Source organism: Danio aesculapii, chromosome 25 (assembly GCF_903798145.1).
Source record: "Danio aesculapii chromosome 25, fDanAes4.1, whole genome shotgun sequence".
Taxonomy (NCBI): Eukaryota; Metazoa; Chordata; class Actinopteri; order Cypriniformes; family Danionidae; genus Danio; species Danio aesculapii.
The window spans coordinates 14,280,975-14,304,152 of NC_079459.1; the positions used below are offsets into that span (position 1 = coordinate 14,280,975).

Genomic DNA, 23,178 nt, shown 5'->3' on the forward strand with positions numbered 1-23,178 from the left:
TATATTGTTGCTGTGGTACAACTGTAGTAATAATCAAACTCAACGGCTTCAGTTTTCTACGCTACACCATCACAATGCACCACTAACACTAATGTTACAGTATTTATTACAGTTCATCAGTTTACAGTATTCGGCAACATTCATTAACATAGAGTTGTACACATTATACAATTCACTATGTGGTTCAAAAACATGTTTATTATAAATTATTATAGTTTTCCCCCATCTTGCATGCATCACGAAATAACAGATGAAAGCATACAAAAGCGTGGAGGCATAGTCTACATTATTATTTATTTTTGTATAATAACCATCTAGTATTGTTGCAAGGGTTCCATTTCTTTTTTATTCGGTCGATAAACTTACATTACCTTCAACAAACATTCACCACAGCTGCGCATCTCTATGTTAACATTACGGTTGTTTATTCTGCTTAAACGCGGTGAAGACTTGGATTATAGCAAAACAAGACAAATATTTCATTACAGCGTTTAAATAGCAGGGTACGTTATTTACGGGGCTCAAAAATCGCGAAATGCGTCGCATATGTGGCCGAAATTTATCTATGCGACTTCAAAAGTATATTTGGGATATTTATGCGAGTGCATAAAATTGTTGCCGTGCAACCAGTTTTTATTGCAAAAAGTTCACCGCATGAGTGGATTTAGGAGACATTCACACACAAATCTTTGCATCTTAAAAGCGCCAAACAGCGCTCAAGTGGAATGTTTTAAAAGCTGCAGTAAACAAGTCCCCTAATGCTTGCCCCGCCTTCAAGCTCTTCTGATTGGCCCACTGCTCTTGAACTTCACGCAAATGGATTGGTTAATATTAGTTGTCAATCACTCAGTCAATGCCTAGCTTCAGATGACAGGGATCTACAGCTGTGAAAATGTAAAGGTCTGGATACGAGAAAATGAAAATAACACTGACAGATTTTCCTTTAGACACCAACTAAAGTTACAAGCGCATGCAGATTTTGTTTGCTTGTTTGTTTTAATTAGTTTTGATTTCAAAAACAATAAATCTATTAATATAAAACTTGTAGTAACAGTGCACATAATTCTTGGTGGGTGTGCCAAAATTTTGTCTGGTGCGCCTACATTTTTGAAGTTAGGACCCCTTGTGCTACAAAGCAAAAAGGCTAATTTCGAGCCCTGATTTATATTCTTCTGAATTTTGTGTGTGATGTTTGTATCTGATTTTAATATAACACATTAACATATTTATACACATAGCTAGGCCTGTATATAACCTTTATTGGTGCTGTCAAACGAATTATCGCGTTCAAAAAAAGTTTTCATATGGATGTCTTGAAAAAATTATTACGACATGTTGCCTTCTGTTTTTCAGTCAGTTTCTTGGACGTTTACCCTTTATGAGCAAAAACTTATAAAAGTCTTTAAAAGCTGGTCGGCATTTCTTATTTTGGCCAATTTAAACAATTATGAACATCTCAAAACAGAACCATTTTGATGTTCTGATAGCGATTCCTATGTAGAAGAATCACTACCTGCCCTTCATCTGAATTTTGCACGTCATCAATGATGTCATGTGGAAACAACCTATACTTTAATTTTCTCATACTGATAAATTTTCTAATTATTAAAATTACAAAAAAGACCAATTTTATTCAAACTTTCACTTACCTTAATGTAGAATTAAATTAGCTTGTTTTTATTATTATTATTATTATTATTATTATTATTATTATTATCTCGATCTTCTAAGATGTTGCCGATCATCCATTAACTCATTCATAAATAAAGAAATAAATAATTGCACAATATATTTTTTCATACAATATTTTTGAGAAGTTGCACCATTTGTAACTTTAATAAGGATTAATTTTATTCATATTATTTATAAAATGAAGACTACACAGTATTATTTTGATTATTCAATTATTGTACACCTGAATACAGTTAGACTCCTCAGACAACAATAAAACGCTGTTTATTTCATTTGTATCTTTTTCTTTATTGTATTTGTCTAAGTCTTTTTCTTATATTTATGCATATGCACTCCCTACGGAATTCATTCCAGTCATTCTAAAATAATAAGTTCTTTACAAATAAAGATATTCAAGCCATGTGAGGAATTTGTATAAATCGCAATATATATCTCAGAACAGCAAAATATGTCAGATTTTTCCAATATCGTGCAGCCCAATTGTCGACCACTAAAATAAAGTGGTTATCAGTGCTATTTAACTCTTATTCAACTTCAGAGACTCGTCAGACCAACACCAGATGTCCGAATCAACAAAACCAGAAAGGTCTGGTTGAATCTTAAAGCTGCCGAACTAAAAACCAGCTACTTGTGTCAGCCACTGATCTGAATGTCTCGGTTACGGCAGATATATTTGCGTTTTGAAATGCAAAACGATTGACAAGAGGAGCAGCGCAGGCACACGCTGAAACACTTTCTGAATAACACACAATCGTCACCCACAGAAGTCCATTTCACACACTCCATCAGTCAAAAAAAAAACATCATTAATCATGTCTGAGAGGACCTCCATGATGGACATTTGGCAAAATCACACTTTTCCCATCCCCCAGCCATTACGAAGCCTCAGCTGACAGCCCCACTTACGCAAACTGGTAGGTGGTTACTGGGGGTTTGATGGTAGACCAACACAAACAGATCTCCATCTGGTTGAGTTTAAACCCGGGGTATGGGGTTAATAGCGCCGTCAAGCTGTGTCGCTGAGAGCTTAGTCTTAGTCGGATGACGCCGTCAGGCCCATCTTTCTGTCACAGTATGCTAATCTGAGACTGGGGACATATGATTCCACTTAACTAAGGGGGCCGTTTCCACGGAAGGTGTAGGTGTCCGATGAAATTGCTCGTCGCCAAAGAGAGAAGCTAAATTATTTGTATGGGGGACTTGTGTTAGAAAGTGCACTAAAAGAGCCTTTCCTACCTCGTTTCTGCATGTAAGTGAAGAGGTCGTCAAGGAACTCCTTTCGTTTCGGGTCATTGTCCAATTCGTAAAGCTGAAAAGAAAAATTGTGAACAATTAATTGGTTTATCCATTGGAAGCTTCGTTACGTCAACTATTTTGTAGATAAAACTATTGTTATTACAGCATTCATGATAAAATACCGAAATTGCATTTAAATCGAATATTTAACAATCTGATTAATTTGTCAATGCAGCATTATGTTTGACAAATTAATTTTGTTTCTTTAAAAACAGACTGAAACATAATAATTAAATCAATCAATTAATCAGCTTATTTACTTGTGAAATAAAGATTTTTATTGATATAAATGATGTTTTATTTACAAATGTTTTAAGTGATATTCTGGTTTTGCAGTATAGATGTATGTATATGCATGTACGTACATATACATATACACACACACACGCACACGCACCCACGCACACACACATACATACATACATACATACATACATACATACATACATATCGGGAAATGCGGAAGTTTTTTTCTTTCCATTTGGCCTGCGTTATTAAATTCCATAACACTTTCACCAGTCCTTACTCATTATTTGCGTCTAATACCCGTTTGTTACAGCGGTATGAAATGAAATGTTCGTGAGTTAAAGTGAAACTGCCGAAGTCAAGCATTCTGCTGATTTGATTCAGAAGGGCACTTTTTTATCAGACGGCTCACCGGTCAGGTATACATTCGCGCTAAAATATCAAGATGAAAGTCATCATAACTTGCGTAGAATAGACCCAGCTCCCAACCCAACTTTGAGAATAGATTAACGGTGATTGTTTTTTTTAAAGCGCGATAAGAGTCTCGCATTAACGCCGATAACGTCCCAGCACTAATTTAAACATTATTGATTTTGCAGCCCTTAAAATAACACATGACCTAACATAACATAAGCCTGGGTCTGCAAAATGTGAACTGCACTAAGATTATGACGGTTATTTCAAATAATTATGATTAAATCAGATTATAATCAGCAAATAATTTAATGATTACAATCATAAAACAGCATTTAGGGAAAATAGAATGTGTTCTTTTGTGCAAATGAGAGGAGTTATGATTTTATGCTGATTTTTGCCCAGGAAAGGAATATTTTTGCATATTATTTTACAATGTCTTTTTTTACATTATAATAAAGCATTCAAGTTCTGGACTATATTAAATAATTAAGTTTATCAAGAAGTGACAATTTTGTTTAAATACAAATAATAAAGTTACTTTAATTGTAAAAACATTTCTATATATTACATTTGATCATTTAATTCTTGAAACCGCACTGAAACGAATTATGAAAAAAGTTGTCTAATCAAAAAAATGAGTGGTTCTTTCACACGCTTCTGTAAAGTTAAATACCCAAGCGAAACTGTGTTAGTGGGTCAATGATAAATGTGTAATAACTAAACAGCGGTTTTAGAAGTAATGTTTACCTTGGCAAAGTCTCTGGAAGCCTCACCTCGGCTTCTCCCACCATCGCCTTCATCGTTCCAACTTGAATTTCCATTCTGCAATAAAAGGAGGAAGCATTATTAGCAAATAAAGTGACAAAAGTGGATGACAACGGGTGTCAGTATTTGAAAAGACAGGCTAGAAAGTGACTTATTGGGTGTCGAGAGTCAAGATGCACAAACAGGCTCCTGTCTTCATGTGGCACATGTCTCCTTTAGCGTTAACCTTTGAACTCTTAGGGTCTTCCTCGTACTAACATTAAGGGTTAACGTGAACACAACTGATGGATAGAGGTAAGTGGACAGAAGCTATACAGAGAAAACCTGACAGTTAATTGAACATTTTATAATTGTTATTACTCATAGCAATTATTATTGTCAGAACAAAAAAAGAGAAAGTTATCACAACTTTGCCTTAAAAGAGCAACTAGATTTATTCATACTAAAATTTAGGTATCACAATTACATTCGATTTTTGATAAATGAATTTAAAATAAATGTCAACATTATATTACATTTATGGCTTTTCCTATACACTTATGAATTTTCAGATGAAGAGAGGGAAAAAATGCAGGAAAAATGCATTAATAATTGAATATCCATTATATAACAAATATCAGTTGATAAACAACATTCACTCGCATAGATAAACCCAGAGAAATGTTTAAAGTAATAGTCTATGAGGCTTTATACAATCTTGTAAAATATAAATAAATAACTAAAATGTTTATTATTATCATCATGATTAGACATGGGACGATAACCGGTTTCAAGATATAAGCAGTTTGGAAAAGTCAAAGTTTTAAAACCGCTACAATTTTCTGTTATACCATTCGTAAGGTATATGCAAGGTTTTTTTTTTTTTTTAGGTATTTTTTGTGTTGTAAAGAAATCTGTGTTTTTGAAACTAATGAAGAGAGCAGAAGTCAATTATTTATTTTAACTATTTAGCCTGACATGTTCCAAAATATTATAAATGTTTCCTAAAATAAAATGTAGTGTGTTTTTTTGTTTTACCCAGACATTAAAAAACAACTTATTTTAGAGCAGTAATCACAATACCATGATATTTTGAATCCGTGGTATTTTTATCCAAGGTTATTATACCATCAGAAACTTATGCCCATGCCTAATCATCATTATTAATAACTTTAGTTAATATTGGATTAGTTTTTTCACAGTGACTTTGGACTTTATTAATAAACCAAGTTAATCCCATCCACCTTTTTATAAATCTAGGAACAATAATTAAACAAAACAAAAATGTACGTTGTACAAAGATATATTTATAAAATGTAATGACAAAAAAAAAAAAATTCTCCCTAATATTAATAAGTTAATCATATTTCAACTGAGTTTAAGTCATAAAGTTTAACTCAATATTTGTAATCAATTTGGTTGATGCAAGTTTACCATAAACGTTAATTTCTAGAACTAAACTAAATGCAGCAAGATTTTTTTCCCAATATACATTTTTTACATACAAGGAAAATGTATTTTTCTATTTCCTTAAAGTGTTATTTGTTGAAATTTGTGTTTAAGGATTAGATTAGGTTACACAAATCTAAAAATGTAAAACAGTAAACAAGCATGCAATATATTCAATAGCAAACCGATAATCATAAAAAAAGAAATCTAAAATGGACTGAAACCGATAAATGTATCAAAACTTATTAAACGATTTAGGAAAAACTGACATTGTCATTTTATTTTTATACCATATATAAAATTAAAGTCATAATTATTAGCCCCCCTGTATATTTTTTTCCTCAATTTCTGTTTAATGGAGAGAAAATTTAACACATTTCTAAACACAAGTGTTAATAACTCATCTCTAATAACTGATTTATTTTATTTTTGCCATGATTACAGTAAATAATATTTGACAAGATATTTTTCAGGACACTTCTATACAGCTTAAAGTGACATTTAAAGGCTTAACTAGGTTAATTAGGTTAACTAGGCAGGTTAGGGTAATTAGGCAAGTTTTTGTATAAGGATGGTTTGTTCTGTAGACTATTGAAAATATATATAGCTGAAAGGAGCTAATAATTTTGACCTTAAAATGTTTTTTTTTTATTCTAGCCAAAATAAAACAAATAAGACTTTCTTCAGAAGAAAAAATATTATCAGACATACTGTGAAAATTTGCATAATGTATAAATTCACAAGATGAAGTCAATAGCTTTATTAAGAAATAATCCATAATTCTCTGTACAATGGGATGATTTTGTAAGAGTGCATCTACACAAAATATAATAGACCAATCACAAACATTCCGAAATACAGTAAAGAGCTAAGATACTGCACAAATAAATATACAGTGCTTTATTATTTTCTAGAAGTCAATTGATATTCAGAATGATATACAAATTTAATAATTAAATGCAAATTAATACTCTATAGTCCATCATATACTGTGTATACACACACTCACACACACACGCACACACACGCACACACACGCACACACACACACGCACACACACACACACATGCACACACAAACACACTTTTAATAGGAAGCTATACAATATTTTATTTGTGCATATACATTAAATTAGTCAGTACTGAAGCCAAATCTGGAGCTTATCTAACAAAATAACTTACGATAACAGTCCAAAAACTAGACGCCCAAATTTGTTATAAAAAATAATTTTATACAAATTTAAAATGAGGAAAAATCAAAAGCAAAAAATTAAAAAATTTAGTAGCAATTTTGTAGGTTTTAATTTTTTTATTTAATTGTATCATCTTTCAATTTCTAAATATGTTTGGTGTTTAAAATATTATTTAAATAAATATTTATGTTTGATACATCTGTTTTGTCTAAATGCACCACAACCAACCAGATCAACATTGCCTATATTCACCGAGAAATGGATAAAAATATTTATTTTCAAAATGAGGTGTACCCAATTATGCCATTACAATTATTCTTTCTTAAAGTTAGAAACATTTCTTATGCATGAATATTTTAAACAGACTTAAATGATAAAAACACACAAATAAATGTATATCGATGCGAAAACGATATATCATGCTGCCCTAAACCTTACAATATTAATAAACAGAGAACAAAAGCTACACTACACTCAAACCTTTGCTGCGTGTTTAAACTACTTATTTAAAATGAGTTAAACTAAATTCAAGGTTTTTTTGTGAAAACTTAATTGTTTTATCTTTAATCCCCTTAAATTTGTAAAACTGTAAAAAGAATTCTGAAAAATATGAGCTAATTAACTTAAATGTTTTGTGTTATGACAAGATGAAGGATTTTTTTTAATTCTAAATGATAATCAAACAGATAAGTCGATTATTTTGTCATGAATGAATGAACGAACAAGCGAATGAAAACAGCAAAACATTCAAATTATTTAAACATAAAAATTACATATCAAATCTATAATATTAATACTGATACACACTGCTAAATCTCTATTAATAATCTTAAAAGCAATCTATCTAGCTCGAATGCGTGAAGGCAATGGCTTTTAGCAGCGCGTCACCTTTGTTACCCAAGGGCCGTGACCACAAAACAGTTATAAAATCTAATAGTCCCCCTGTGCACAAGCCCCTGCGCTCGATTACAAGTGATCCACCGCGGCTCCAGTATTCATTTACACACAGTCTGAAAGGAAAAAGGCAGAGCGGCAATAAAGCAGTTTTACAGGACTCATCTACCATTGCGCTCTTTAATATGCTAAGTGAATCACAGCTGGGGAAGAGAAGGGGATCTGCAGGCCAGCAGTTTACAGCAAACACACACCAGCTGGGCCTGAGAGAGCGAGAACCCGGCAGGGAATCGGCGGTGCTGGGCAGACCATGCTGTGTGCTATTGTGATGTGTCAAGTCAATGAGCGTCTACTGTATAACCTTGAGGGAGATGGAAAAACCACCAGCGCTTGCGGATTCAAATTGCGTTAGGGACGGATTACGTGGAATCTCAGGCTTGGCATGTCGCTATTAATTTAAAGGGACAGTTCACACCAAAATGAACATTTCCTCACCAATTACTCACACTCAAGTGGTTCTGAACTTATGGCTCTTGCTTGTTTTTAACACAAAACAAGATATTATGAAGAATGATGGAAAAAAAAAAACATTAGCTATGTTTCCATCCACCTATTTTATGTGAATTTCGCAATATCACATTAAAGAAATGCTGAAATGTGCATAAAAAACATATACACACAAGTGTAAAGTATATTTTATCCGATAAGAAATAAATGCACAAACTACATTGGAAACAAATTTACAGAATATATTCCAGCACGTGCCTAAAAAAATGTGATGATAAAAATGACTGAGGGGGGCTGGTATTATTTGACAAACCAGCCAACCAACTACATTATGAAATATCTGAAATGTTGTTTTTGGTCATTCTAAAATCCGTCTCGTGCCTCTAAAAGACACCGCGTTTATTGCATTTCATCTTCTGAGGTGCAAGCTACTTGCTTAATAAGAAAAAAGCCATTTTCTGAAAACTTATTCCATTTTAAATTCTGATATTTTGCACCAGTTTGTTAGAAAGTTACAATTGTATTCTGTTACAATTGACAATTGTATTGAGTCAGTGGATAGAAATGATGCTTTATTCACAAATGTTTTATGTGATATATATATATATATATATATATATATATACACATTCTGGCTGTTAGAAGTGCTGTTTGTGTTGCTCTCCAATAACACTTTAGAAACGCTAGCTGGCAGTAGGTTTTTATGTTCCTCTGTATCAAGTTTCTTCGCGGATGCTGTTTTTTTCTGAACGCTACCTTAATGTAAAAGTAGCTAAAACTCGCTCATTTAGAAGCGGGGACCAGCGAATGTGTAACAACTTTAAATCATAAGGTAAACAAAAAACATCTGAAGCTCCTTCACAGGACTCGACACCACAGAGCTTGCGCTGCATTTCATTGTGACATGTAGCTACATTTTTTTGTGATGTGCACATTAGTGTCGGCGTCAGCCACGCCGAGGGCTATGTGACCGTGTGAAGGCTGTTTCGGACTATCTGTGTGCATTTGACCAGACGTATAAATCGCTTTTTAAACACAGCTGATTGGCCATTTTGTTCACATGCTCAACAGAAATGACTGTGATTGGCTGTGACGGTCTTTTGTTCCCCAAGTGCAAAAACAGCAGAACAGAGCTCAAATGTTAGTAAGAAATTGACTTTTTTTTATTTCAGTACCAAACTGAATACTTTTGACAACCCTAATTTATTTATTTATGTATATATTAGTGCTAGGCAAAGTTTATTCACAGGTCGCAAGTTTGTTGTGACATAATATATGCGTGTATGTACTGTGAATAATTATGTATATGTAAATACACATTTGCATATATGTGAAAAAAAAAAGTATACAAATTATACAAATCATGCAAAATGCAATAAACCAGGTGGCTTTTAGAGACTTTTAGAGATTTTAGAATGACAGAGATTTGTTTTTAGATATTTCATCTCAACTCTCTCATTTTTATCACCACATTTTTTATATGCGCATGCTGGAATTTAGTCTGTAAATCTGTTTCCAATGTAGTTTGTTTATTTTTTGTGCATTTTTTTCTTATCGGATAAAAAGTCTATCATACTAACTTGTGTGTGTATACATTTTTTATGCACATTTCGGCATTTCTTTAATGTGATATTGCAAATTGCACATAAAATAGGTGGATGGAAACATAGCTAATGTTTTTTTTTCCATCATTCTTCATAATATCTTGTTTTGTGTTCAACACAAGCAAGAAAGCCATAAGTTCAGAACCACTTGAGTGTGAGTAATTGGTGAGGAAATATTCATTTTGGTGTGAACTGTCCCTTTAACTTAATAGCGACACGTCAAGCCTGAGATTCCATGTAATTCGTCCCTAACGCAATTTGAATTCACAAGCGCTGGTGGTTTTTCCATCTCCCTCAAGGTTATAATAAATAAAATAAATCTCTGAGCTTTTGGCTCTAATCTAATGGTTATTACCATTCTAGATAGTTTAGTATTACAATATTCATATAATACTACCAGTTGAGCATCTACTGTCTAAATTTCTAAAAATCTAAAAACAAGCATGCTTGCGACACCATCACCAACATTATTTGAAATTAAATCTTTTGGTTAGAGTTTAGTAGTGGCTAATGTGATTAGTTATATAGTGACGCGGTGGCGCAGTAGGTAGTGCTGTCGCCACGCAGCAAGAAGGTCGCTGGTTTGAGCCTCGGCTGGGTCAGTTATGTGTGTGTGGAGTTTGCATGTCCTCCCCGCATTCGCGTGGGTTTCCTCAGGGCGCTCCGGTTTTTCCCACAAGTCCAAAGACATGCAGTACAGATGAATTGGGTAAGCTAAAATTGTTCATAGTGTATGCGTGTGAATGAGACTGTATGGGTGTTTCCCAGTGATGGGTTGCAGCTGGAAGGGCATCTGCTGCGTAAAATATATGCTGGATAAGTTGTCAGTTCATTCCACTGTGGCGACCCAATATTAATAATGGGACTAAGCCGAAAAGAGAACGAATGAATGAAAATATATTTATATATATACACACACATATATACATACATACACACACACACATATATATACACACACATACATACAGGGCTTAACATTAACTTTTTTTGATCACTAGCTACTCGCCATTTTCACTAGCCCCCCCAATATGACATGCTAAAATGACTTGATTTATATTTTGCGTTATCTTCACATGCCTCCTCATTTATTTAACTTTTTGTGTGTCGTGTATGAGCTTGCTCAATAATCATGAGCAAATGGGTCATGGTTTCATAGTATTACAATTAGTTTTTATTTCACATAATTTTCAGAGCTCAAAATTAAGGATTTCTAAATTTATCTCTGACCACACCATTTTTAAATGTCAAAACAAGCAAAATATAGCTGTATACTATACTTTTTATTTAAAAAAAAAACATATGCACAGTAATCTGTCCTGGCTAACGGTCCCAGATCACCAGTTAACTACACATAAACAGGGAGTTAATCTCCCATTAAAGCAATGTTATTGTAAAAAAATGATAATTAAACCATATTAATGCAAAAGAAAGCAGGTAAAAAAACATACCGTGTGATAATGAAAGGATGATCACACACACGGGGTAATGTTAGACCCATAAATAAGTCTGTTGTAAGCAACTGGCGCTGCTTGCAAAAAGTCAATTCTGTAAATCTTGAAAGCAGCAAGACTGTGGGTGCATGTCCATCACTTTTTGTCTAGTCTATTTAAAAGAGAACCGATCGCATCAGTTGTGTTTCTAGACAGTTGCTTTACGAAAGGAAACGGGAGCGTGCACGCATTATAAACAGTCGCGCGCATCACCTCAGCTGTTAGCGCGAGTGATTATCCTCTCATTCGGTATTCACCTGCTTTGCTCGTGCAAAGTTGCAAACGCAATTATATTGGTCAGTCGTGTTGCTTCTCAATTCCAAGATCACCTTTGCATGCATATTGGACAATTCTTATAGTCGAACCCTGCTTTTAAGAATTATTACCTGTAAAAATAATTTTTAACCAGCCAAAGTGGCTAGTGGGAGTGTCTGTCTTACCCGCCACCGCTGAAATCTACTCGCAATGGGCGGGTGTTAATGTAAAGCCCTGTATGTGTGTGTATATATATATATATATATATATATATATATATATATATATATATATATATATATATATATATATATATATATATATATATATATATATATATATATATATATATATATATATATATATATATATATATATATATATATATATATATATATATATATATATATATATATATATATATATATATATCTCATGTCATGATCGCTGTCATCTGCGCCATTATTATTATTATAACTTTAGGTGAGGTTTGCAAACCTGTGCACTTTTCACTCTTCAGCCGTTTGCATTTCCTGCAGTAACAAAAGCTCCCTGTTATCTGACAGCTAATATCCCATACCATTACCAATACAGCGGCAGGGTAGAGCGATTCAGCAAGTTTTTAGAGAAAATCAAATCAGATTGCACTACAACCATTATATTCAGACACACAAATGCTCCCAAATATATTATGAGGGCGCATAGATTAAATTTCGGGCGCTCATGTGACCAAAATGGTTGCAATTTCGAGCCCTGTAGTATAAGGACATGTATTCAGACCACAACTGAACGTTTGAAGAAAATTGAATGCCTTATTATTTAGAATTAGCTATTATTGATGTAAATGCAGCCGTTCAAGGCGCATAATTGATTTATTACGGTATTGACGGTATTAGAAAATCCATGTCGTGGCGCAATGTCATACCGGTGATGACTATGACACCGGTGTACCGCCCACCCCTAATATATATATATATTCGTTAAATGTCTATTTTAAGCAACAACCAAAAGCTTTTTATTAAACCATTAGCCTTCCAGTAAAATGTAATATTCTTTAAATGTTTGGAAAAAATGAAATGTATCGCAGCAATTCCTGCAATTTCTTTTCTTCTGGAGAAAGTCTTTTTAAATTTGGCTGGAATAAAAATTATTTTTCAAAATTTTACATTAAGATCAATATTCATCCCTTGAGAATTTTTGACTACAGAACAAACCACTGTCGTCTATTGACATGCCAAATTAACCTAGTTATGTCTTTAAATTTCACTTTAAGCTGAATACTAGCATCTTGAAAAAATAACTAGCAAAAAACGGTACTGTCATGTCATCGTGGCAAAGACAAAGGAATTAGTTAATAGAAATTAGCTATTAAAAATATTACGTTTAAAAATGTGTTGAACAAAAATCTACTTGTTAAACAGCCATTGGAAAAAACATTGAAAAATAATTCAAACTTCACAGGAGCTAATAAGTTCAACTTTAACTGTCTGAAAACAAACATTTGAATTATAAACAGATTATGAGTCTTCGCAGGCCTCTATAAATACAGTGTGCTAAAACTAAATATTAAATAAATATTAGTAGAAATATTGCTGAGTGAATCTAAAAAAAAGAACAAGCATTTCTATGCTGTTTAGGCATTTTATTACAATTTTTATATATTTTTATATCAAAGAATTATAAATCTCAACAGACAGACCTCTAAAAACATAATCAAACAAGTAAAAAAAAAGTCTGGAGTAATGTGCGATGTTAACAATCTCGATTTAGAAACTGAACTCTATTATAAGAGCCTAAATCAGGCTTCAGAGACTCATCAAATTATGTACAGTCTTGCTTTTAAGCCATCTTTTAAGCCAAACAGCGTCGAGCAAGATCCAAATACAGAACATTATCCTACATTTAAGACATTTACGAACTGTGCAAGCTGTTATCAGGCTTACAGGTCAGGCTTTGGCCTTACTAATCATATTAAGGGAGAACTGATTGGCTAGTAGCCAAATTAGCTGAGAAGAGGAAGCAGATGACCATCTGGGTCAGCCGAAGGAAATGAAAGCCCCTTCCCCCATATTAATTCAACAGAAAAACACCATGGCAAATAATTACTCAAGACCGAGGAACAAACACGTGCTGTTGTCTAGTGTGTTTGTCACATCTGAATACAGCAAATAGTCATTCGGGCTGAATGGATGCACAAATTTCAACTGGAAAATAAAAAAAAGCTGGAGCTCATGGAAAACATCTGATTTTAGTTATTAACCCACTGAATCCCATCGTGACCATAATGATGTTTTTCAATTATAAAGCTCTAAAAAGGTTTCTAACTGCTGCTTTAGTGAATTTCCTGCAAATATGGGGAAAAAAAAATAAATGTTATATTTAATTAAATATGTGCAGCATCACATGGCTGGTGCATATAGTCACATGACCAGAGCAGTTTAACTTCTGTTTGCACAAAGAAATGATAATAGTTATATCAAAGCTTCAAAACAAACAACAAAGATTTGCTAAAAGTTTCTGAAAGTTGCATATTAATTTACAGTTATTCAGTATTGCTGAGTGTAAAAGGGGCAAACATGTTGATGGCAATTATAATGATCGTTGGAATAATACTGAACATTTACAAATATATTACGGCTGCATGATAATGAAAAAAAAAATGGAACATTGCAATATTTTGTTGGTCTTCCATTTTACATGTTGCGATATCAAAACAGTTTCACCAGATGACTTGACTATCTCTATTTGTAAAAAGAATTTATCATTTTAGATTGACTGGGATGATTCTAGGGTAGTGCATGAACATAGATTTTAATAAACAAGTGTACATAAATACAATAAAAAAAATACCGTAATCAGGTATAGAGTAATTGAATAATCAAATGTAAAACAATACTGCATAGTCTTTGTTGAGTAAATAATTCAATTAAATGAATTACTTATGCCTGAATGCTTTTAAAATCCTCTTAGAGTAGCCACATGCCTCAAAAACATATGAAAATGATCAACTGATCTCCAGACTCAACATTGCAGATCCTGTGATGTGGTGACTATTGTGTATGATCACATTGTGTTATTAATATATATATATATAAAATAATTTATATATAGAAGGTTGTTCCCATCCCTTAAATAATCAAATGTCCTTTGTGCCGACTTCCATTAGAATTTTAAATACTGGGTTCCAAGTATGTATAGGGTGTCAAATTTAGTTTTTTAATGTGATTTATGTGATGACATTGCATGTATTTGTGCTGTCTGTTTTTTTTGTGATGTGTGTAATGTGAGCGCTGATGTGGTTGTGTGGTCAAGCCAAACATAAATCTCCACTTGTGGACAATAAAGTAAAATATAACTTTTATTAAAACCTTTATTGAGATAGATTGTTGGTGATTGGATAGATGTTTGCATGACTAGGTAGCTTTACATGGACATAGACAAATTAAGACCTGTTTAAAATGATTTAAGACCTACAACACAATATTTTTCTGAATTTAATACTTTTTAAGGTCTGAATTTATTTATTTTTTTTTTAAATTGAAGACATTAAGTCTTTTTAAGACCCTGCGGACACCCTGCTATAGATGCAACGAAAAAAAAGTTACCACCTTATTTACTCTCCCTCAAGCCATTCTCAGTGTATATGACTTGTTTTGTTAGATAAACAGTCAGAGTACTTTGAAATGACTCTTTCATACTGTATAATGCTGTTGGATAGTGGCTTTTTACATTGAAACTTCCAAAAGCGCATAAATCTGTTGACATAATTAACATAAGCCGCTATTGGGTTAACGCATGCTTATAAAGAAGATTGATTAGTTTTTCTAACTGATTTCTAATTTTTTAAAATGATAAACTCCAATCAGACCTCTGGCAAAGGATGTCGAATGTATGTTATGTGTGACTAACGTTTACTACACATGACATAAGACACATTCATAGCGGAAGCTCCGGGAGAAGACATTTTGCCGGAACCACATACCAAACAGTTTGTTTAACACAAAAGATGAAGACAAACAAGCTTCGTCTAGCTACTGCTAGGATGGCTTGACTGTACACCGTAATATAGGGCTTCACGATAATGGAAAAATCTAGCACTGTGATTTTTTTTTATTATTCTGCAATATATATTGAGATATGAATACAATTTTACAAGATTTGTTAAATAACTATTTGAAAAGAATTTTTCATTTTAGATTGGGATGATTCTGTAGGGGAGTGCATATGGTTAAAATATAAGAAACAAAATATAAATTAAATAAACAGCATTTTACTGTTTTCAGAGGAGTCAAACTGCATTCAGGTATACAGTAATTTAATAAATGTAAAAATAATGCTGCATAGACTTTGTTTTATAAACAAGTCAATAAATTAAATGTTATTCATTTGTAAAAGTTACAAAGGGTACAATTTCTTATGCCTGAATGGTTTTAAAAAATATATATAGAAACATCTGTTTATATCTCCAAAACATCTAACCACATAGTTAAGAAATCAGAAAGCTATCGATATGAAAACGTGTTTCAATTTTAGATGGAGGCATTGAAACATATGGATGTGATCAAAAAAGTATGCAAGATTAAAGTACACAACATAGAAATTTGTAAATTAACCAGGTCCATGACGTCTATTACTTCCGCATTCTTTAAATTCTAAAGGTCCGTACTGGCCTAAGACCCCCATAAGTGGTGAAAAAAAAACCTAATCATAAACATAAGAGTTAAGCTTTGTGTAGAACAAATATTATTAATTAATTTAAATAATTGTTTAAACGAATGTATTTTATGTGCCAAGTTAGTTCAATATGCATATTATCATACCGGTCACTATTGTAACAGACAATAAAACATTATTTTTAGCACAGTTTCCCAATAAAATAAATAAATAAATAAATTCAGGTGACTAATGATGAAACAATTTTGACTATTTCCATGTTTGGGAATTAACCTGGGATAAACAAACATGGATGAAACCCACAGCTTGAGTCTACCAAACTAGGATAACCCACAGAAAGATTGCCAATGTGAATACAGTCTACCATTCAGAAACCGTTCTCTAATCAGTAATAGAATAACTTTTGGATAGATTATGATAGAGACATTTTTCTTTTTTTACTATGATTACTGACATGTGCTTTTATTATATTATAATAACACAGTTTATTATAACAGACAACATATACAATTATTTTAATCACTTTTAACATTTGTTTTATGTAAATTCAAAGGGTTTTTACCAAAAGTTAAACCAAACTTTTGAATGTGGATTTGGAAAGCTTTTAAATTTGGGTAGGCAAAATCCAGACGGAAACCCCAAAATAGCACTAGACTTTAAGAGGTGCATAACCAAAAAAATAATATATATATATATATATATATATATATATATATATATATAAAAAACCTAATCATAAACATAAGAGTTAATCTTTATGTAACAAATATTATTCATTTTACATATATGAGGAAAAAGCTCCACCATAGACATGACAGCTCTCTGTTATGGATGTGACAAATGTAAAAGTGGCACTTTTGTAACTTTACAGTAATGTTAAATACAAGTCTACACTATTAAAAATGTTGGGTTCCACACAATTCGAAGTTAACTTGCTACAAATTTAAGTGGAATGATCATAAAACAATTAAGTTATCCCCCAAAAACCTCAAAACCTGTGTTGATTCAGCTCATTTTATACATGCAGTTTAATCAAGCAGGAAAAAATAATAATTTTATTGAGTGTACACAAATACCCACGTAAGGGTTTCGTTATTTTGGTGAACATTTTGGGTTTTTTTCATGCCCATGTTGACATTTGGATGGAATTGCTTATTTACAAACAATAGTTTAAGTTCCAAAACAATTTTGAAATATTGTATTACTGTATTCTTACTGTGTTCTATGTTTTTTGTTTTGTAGAACTGTAAAAACAGTAACCATAGAATGTAAATAAACCGTTTAATGCCTAGTTGGACAGTAGCTTTTATTTAAGCTTCGAAATATGTTTTAAAATGTCGACAAATGAACCTATACATATGCCGCATGGGGGTTATGGCATGTCCTATGATGTGGATTGATGTGTTTTTGTAACAGAAATCTTTACATTTTTTTAATGATAAACTCCAATCACTGACTTCCAGAAACGGACGAATGTATTTAATGTGCCAAGTTATTTCACTTTGCATATTATCATATCGGTCACTATTGTAACAGACAAAATATTATTTTTAGCAGTTTCCCAATAAAATAAATAAAATAAATAAATTCAGGTGACTAATGATGAATCATTTTGACTATTTCCATGTTTGGGAATTAATCTGGGATAAACAAACATGGGTGAAACCCACAGCATGAGTCTACCAAGCTAGAATAACCCACAGAAAGATTGCCAATGTGAGTACAGTCTACCATTCAGAAACCCGGCATTAAGTCAACAGGCAGTAATGCTACAACAGGATGGGTTTCCCGAAGTGCTATCAACACCTAGTTGGGATTGTTCAACCGAGATGAAACAGTAACCCTCTCCTATCAAGCAGACCTCTCTGGGTGTTAATGCAAATACCACAGTATGCTGATAGGAATGGGTGGTAATTGCATTTTGATAAGTTAGGGATCATGCTGTGTGGGATGGTTTTGTTTTTTGCACTCATCATGAGTCAACATTTAGTTCAGGCACTGAACTATTTGATATTTTCCTTCAAGCATTTTCACAGCAGGGTTGGGTCTTGCTTGGAGATTATGCTATGCTGTATATTGGTGGTGAAAATATGAGACACTAAAAACTAACATACAGCCTTTTAGTCTAACTATGCACTTCCATTGCAGATGGCTTTGTTGATCGCAAGTTGGCTTTGAAGTGCGACATACATCTAGTTGAAATGTAGGTCAAGTCAGATTACATAATACAAGCTCTGCGTGGTTTAGTTTACAAAAAAGTGGTGTTTGGAAAAAAAAAAAAGAAAAAAAAAAGTTCAAAAAACCTAAACAAACAAAAGCTGAACCAAAACACATAAGAAAAAAAGTTTTGAAAAAAATAGCAAAAACAAAACTGTAGTGAAAGAGACTGTGCTCCGATATAAACAGACAGGTTAAATACAAATAAAACATCAAGAATTTTTTTTAAAAGTTCCCAAAATAAAAGATAAATAAAAATAAATAAAGAAAAAAAAAAGATTCCCAAAAAATAAAAAGTAAACAAATTGACTTAAAACAAAAGCAACAACAAATAAATAGAATTTTACAAAATAACAAAAACAACAATTAAAGCTTGTGCTTTTCAAACACATTTTTTTGAAAAGTAAATAAAAATAAATAAAAAATAAATGAATAAACAACAAAAATTAAACGAATACTTTTCACCTAAAACAAGTTTTTTTTCTGCATAAATTACTACACATTATTTAACTACAGTACAACAATTAAGCTTCTTTACATTAGTGATATCAAATACAAACTAAGACAGCTCAAGAAAACTTTCCTTGACTGGGACGAGAAAACGTATGTCCAAGCGTCATACGGCCATTCGATTTTTAAGAATGTCGCAGCTGCTCCATGGGCATGAGCAGTGAACAGCACCATGGGGGACTGCCTGGATCTTTAATCCAAATCAAATAATTGGGTCCCTGCTGCCAAAAGTCACAGTATCACTTATTCGGCTCCTTGCTGTGCAAGAAGCAATAAAGACTGTAGTGACGGTGGGAGGGGAAGGGGGATGGAGAAGATCGGGTCCTTTTATCCCTGGGAATTTGTAATGGATCCATTAAGAGCAATTGGTGGCTGGATGCTGAACTACTTTAAGTGATATTTTAAGGTGTGCGGTTATCCCACAGTAAGATGACATGGGAAATCCATTGTGGGGGAAAAACAAACAAAAAAGTCTTGCAAAATGTGCGCAACTGTAGAGTTTGAAATGTTGAAACCAACAATTAAAAAGACAGTTCACACAAGTTGGCCGTCATTTACTTGTTTTAAACTTGTTTGTGTTCCTTCTTTTACAAAGGAAGATGTATTAAATAATGTTGGAAAAAAATAACCATTGAATTCCATGTAGACTTATCGTGGTTATGTTGGATGTTTTCTTGTGATTACTGCTGAAGCTTTCATCAAGATATAAGGTATTATCTTGACCTTAGCTGCCAAATAAAAAATAGTTTTAATAGTCAAAAACAAAAATATCTCATCTCTTTATGATAAAATAAACATAAATGTTAAAGAGACTCTTAAACTTGATAAATAAAATGTTACAAAGTGTGTGCAACTAAGGTAAATCAACATCTGTAAGGTGTGAATAATAATGATACAGTAAACCTCAAACTCTGTGAACAAAACAAATTATGATAATCAGATCTGAGCTTTCAAGCAAAGCAACCAGCCATCATTATTCAAATTCATACTGCAACATTACAAATTGTGAAGTTGAATGATTACATTACCCCTACGCTAAAAAATCTTTAAGATGGGGAGCTAGTGGCTGGGATGCACAAGAAAAGAAACCAAAAAGCCACTCTGGTGACATAATTTATTTACAACACCCTTATTGCTGCTATACGGCACTCATTTTCGCACATGTTGTTATTCTGACATGAAGTGTGAGCACATGCTTTGTATTTGAGGTAATTAGCCTGCTGTTATTACTGAAATGTGTATATTCCATACAAAGTGTAAAGCTGATTGGTTACTTCTAGTGCTCGGGGCATTCAGAAAAGTTCAGATGTTTTTCAACTAGGTGTACTTGGAAAATGCACGCACGTTTTGCACAGCATGTGCACATCGCTTCCATATGAACATCTCATTGGAAATGACAAACTGACACCCTAAGCTTATTGCCACTGCTTCCAAGGCCCATGCTCAGCTGCCCCCTTTTAATTAAACAACAGCGCTTTATGCCGAAACTACATACCAAACTTTTTTTTTTTTTGTGACAATAGTGTACGTTCAATAAATACCGATTTTATCCCCAGCCCTAATTTACCCTAAATACATGTTCAGAATAAACAAATGTTTCAACCAAATAGAATTGCACAAAAAATATAAAAGTACAACAAGTAACAATTTATAATAGTCATATTAGTATGTGTATTTAAATCAACAGTGAGAAAACAAATGGATTACAGTTAATATGTTAATTAGTATTTTTTTTTACATGAACCTTGCATGTTTATTTATCACAATATATTGAATTATTGAATGTCATCATATGCCTACTTCCATGCTATTTTTGGTTACTACCTAGGATGTAAATGACTAATGATTTTCCCAACATTCTTCAAAATATCTCCTTTTGTATTTCAACAAAAAAAATTTAATTCATAAAAGTTTAGAAGCACATGATTGTGAAGAAATGGTGAGGAAATCATCATTTTTGGGTGAACTATTCCTTAAAGTCCTTAAAGCACACTCAAAAAAATGACTTGCTTGTTTTAAATCCTTTTTTAAAATAAGTTGAAACAACACAATTCTTAATGTTTTTGGGACAACTTAATGGTGTTATGTTCAAATCACTTAAATTTGTAAATAGTTATCTTAATTTGTGTTAGGACAACATGAAGAAATTGTGTGGAACACAGCATTTTTACAGTGTCCTACAAAAGTAGGTGGAGCTTATGAAAAACAACCACCAAAAAAAAGTAGCTTTATTAGGCCTTTGAACAATGCAAATGGCACATCGTTGAGAAGAGCCGAAAGATGGACAAAAGGCCTAAAACCAAGGCCTGTAACTGCTTGCCCTAATCCTTAAACATCCTGCAACGGCCCGAGGCAGAGTTCACATCCATTATCTTTGTCCAGACTGGGTGCTACATGAGAAAACAGATAGTCTTTCAAACGAATGGACACAGGTGTGAACATCTCCGTCCACTATGGCACTATATCAGTATCAGGGCTCTTTAAAAGTTATGTCAGAAAAGAAGGAACTGAAGGAGCTTCCCTGAAGCTTAGCCATGTTAAATTTAGCAAAAGCAAAATCAAGAATGAGATTTTGGGATTCAAATCATGGTAATGTCTGCATTTGCCGCTCAGATCACATACACAAGCTCTGCATGGTTTAATTACCAAAATAATTGCTGAAAAAAAAAGATCAAGGACCCTAAATAAACAAAATCTGGACCAAAACACTGAAGAACAAAGTAGAGGTTTTGAAAAAAATGGCAAAAACAAAACTGAAGTAAAAGAGAGACGGTCGCTCCGAAACAGGTTAAATACACATAAAACATCAAGAAAAAGTTCCCAAAATAAAAGATAAATCAAAAAAAAAAAAAAAAAGATTCCCAAAAAAAAAAAAAAAAAAAAAAAAAAAAAAAAAAAAAAAAAGTAAACAATCTGACTTGTATATAAAAATAACAAATAAACAGAAGTTTACAAAATAACAAAAATGTTATTACTTTGCAGTTGCTGCATTATGCCTACATTAGCAAAACACACACTAATTTAAAGCAAAAGGAATTAATAACAATCTAAACTAGAAATGTGGACCATTTTCCCCCACAAAGACATTATTTAAAAACACAACAAAATGAAAAACTAATTTTTCGAAAATAATAAACAAAGGATATACAAGCAATTTTTAATAAAATAAATAGAAAAAAAGGAAAATAAAACAAAAGTTAAATACTACTGATGAAACAGAGGCAAAAAATGATAAATAAACAATGTTTCATTCACATTTTTCCTTAAATTAAACACTTGGAGAAATTTACAAAATTGAAAGAATAACTTAGTCCCTTAGACTTCATATAAATATATTTGAAGTAAGATGGAGTCTAATCCTAAGAATGATACAAAATTATACATTATACATATGAGGATTTGCAAACAACTACAATCACGGCCAGAACATCATCTTTTTAGACCCCTTTTTTGGTGGTTGTTGTTGTATACACTAAATACACACGATATACATATGGTTTTAAAAATGCAACTGTGGAAAAGCCTTTTACTACATGTACGTATAGGCATGGGCTGATAAAAGAATCTGACAGTATGATAACCTTGGATAAAAAAATATCACGGTTTCATTGTGATCACTGCTCGAATATATGTTCTATTTAAATGTCAAAAAAATTAAAATAAAATAAATTAATTTCCCTTTGAAAACAATACATTTTATTTTAAGAAACATTTTACATACATTGGAAGAGTAAACAATTTCATTGTAAAGGGAAACATGTTTCCTTACTGTGCACATGACAATAAACAAATTGAATCGAATTAAACATGTCAGGGTAATAGGGCTGTACGATTAATCGAAATCGAATCATGATTTGAAACGTTGTGATTAGCTTAAATCGCCAGAGGCTGCGATATTAATATATTGTATTATTTAATTTTCCCTGCCAAGAGCAAATGCGTGACTGCCGTCCATGTGTGATAGTCTTACTAGCCAATTGAGTGAGC

The 23,178-nt window shown here is 32.6% G+C and overlaps 1 protein-coding gene across 1 annotated transcript in view; it reads right to left on the minus strand.

The window, feature by feature from the left end:
- The window catches only part of arid3b (AT rich interactive domain 3B (BRIGHT-like)), a 72,773-nt gene that overhangs the window by 37,470 nt on the left and 12,125 nt on the right, over nt 1-23,178 (minus strand). The window contains exons 3-4 of the mRNA XM_056452045.1: nt 4,399-4,473; nt 2,929-3,001 (exon numbers count right to left, since the gene is read on the minus strand). Of these exons, the coding sequence (XP_056308020.1) occupies nt 2,929-3,001; nt 4,399-4,473 (148 nt within the window). The remainder of the gene's footprint in view (nt 1-2,928; nt 3,002-4,398; nt 4,474-23,178) is intronic.